The sequence below is a fragment of the Sinocyclocheilus rhinocerous genome, unplaced genomic scaffold (assembly GCF_001515625.1).
Source record: "Sinocyclocheilus rhinocerous isolate Xijiao unplaced genomic scaffold, SAMN03320098_v1.1 scaffold41904, whole genome shotgun sequence".
Classification (NCBI taxonomy): Eukaryota; Metazoa; Chordata; class Actinopteri; order Cypriniformes; family Cyprinidae; genus Sinocyclocheilus; species Sinocyclocheilus rhinocerous.
Genome location: NW_015633079.1, coordinates 1 through 836, shown reverse-complemented (window position 1 = coordinate 836; position 836 = coordinate 1). Strand labels below are relative to the sequence as shown.

Genomic DNA, 836 nt, shown 5'->3' with positions numbered 1-836 from the left:
AAATAAAAAGTAATTCCAAAGATAAATAAAAACTATAATGGAAATGATACTAAAATAACACTGGGTGTCACCAAGCATTGCTTGCAAGTTGAAACTAATTCCTTAAGGAACACACTTTTTAATGCAAGTCTTTATTTAACGGTGGATTATAAATAAAATTAAATTAAAATACTCAAATGTTGTGTTTAATTTGCCCGTAGTTCACCAAGCACATTTCGAAAGCTTTCCACACATACATCACCAGCAGGATGTCTCATGGACGCCAACTTCCAGGCCTCTTCAAACGTCTTCTCAGCAACGTTGAGACCCACTTTTTGGAATATCTGTGCAATCTATGAGTGAAAGGCAATACATCTTTAGACTATTTGTAATAATTGTTTGGACAGCCTAAAATCACTTTAAATCATAATGCAACATGACCGTCATCCGAAACTCACCTCATCTTTAGTGCGAGGACTAAAAAACTCTTTTTCATGGACTCCGTAGAGGGAATGCAGAGGGGGGTGCAGCAGATTATGTGCTGTTGCTTCGTCTCCGTAGTTTGTCCTGTCGCTGACACGTTTGATACGAGGAGCAGGTAGATCGGCCCGTACAGTTGGTACTCCGTATGTGTGATCATCTATGAAAGAGAAGCAATCAGAAGAAACTTATAAAATAGTACTTTAAGTTTCATTTTCTAGTTGTGTAATTTTAACCCTGCAAAGCCTGACATATGAAATAATATAATTTTTTTTGTTTTTAAATGGAACGGTATATTGAACCTTTAGATAAAATATATATAGTTTGCATGCGAGTATTTTGTTGAGTATTATATTTCATATTTTATCATATAGTAT

At 35.0% G+C, this 836-nt stretch overlaps 1 protein-coding gene across 1 annotated transcript; it reads right to left on the bottom strand.

Annotated features, from left to right (window-relative positions):
* Positions 1–146: 146 nt before the first annotated feature.
* Positions 147–619, bottom strand: LOC107743149 (EF-hand domain-containing family member B-like; the record flags this gene model as incomplete). Its single annotated transcript, XM_016556272.1, has 2 exons — positions 147–332; positions 438–619. Coding segments are annotated over 2 exons (329 nt in total), but the record flags the coding sequence as incomplete, so codon positions are not given.
* Positions 620–836: the final 217 nt, after the last annotated feature.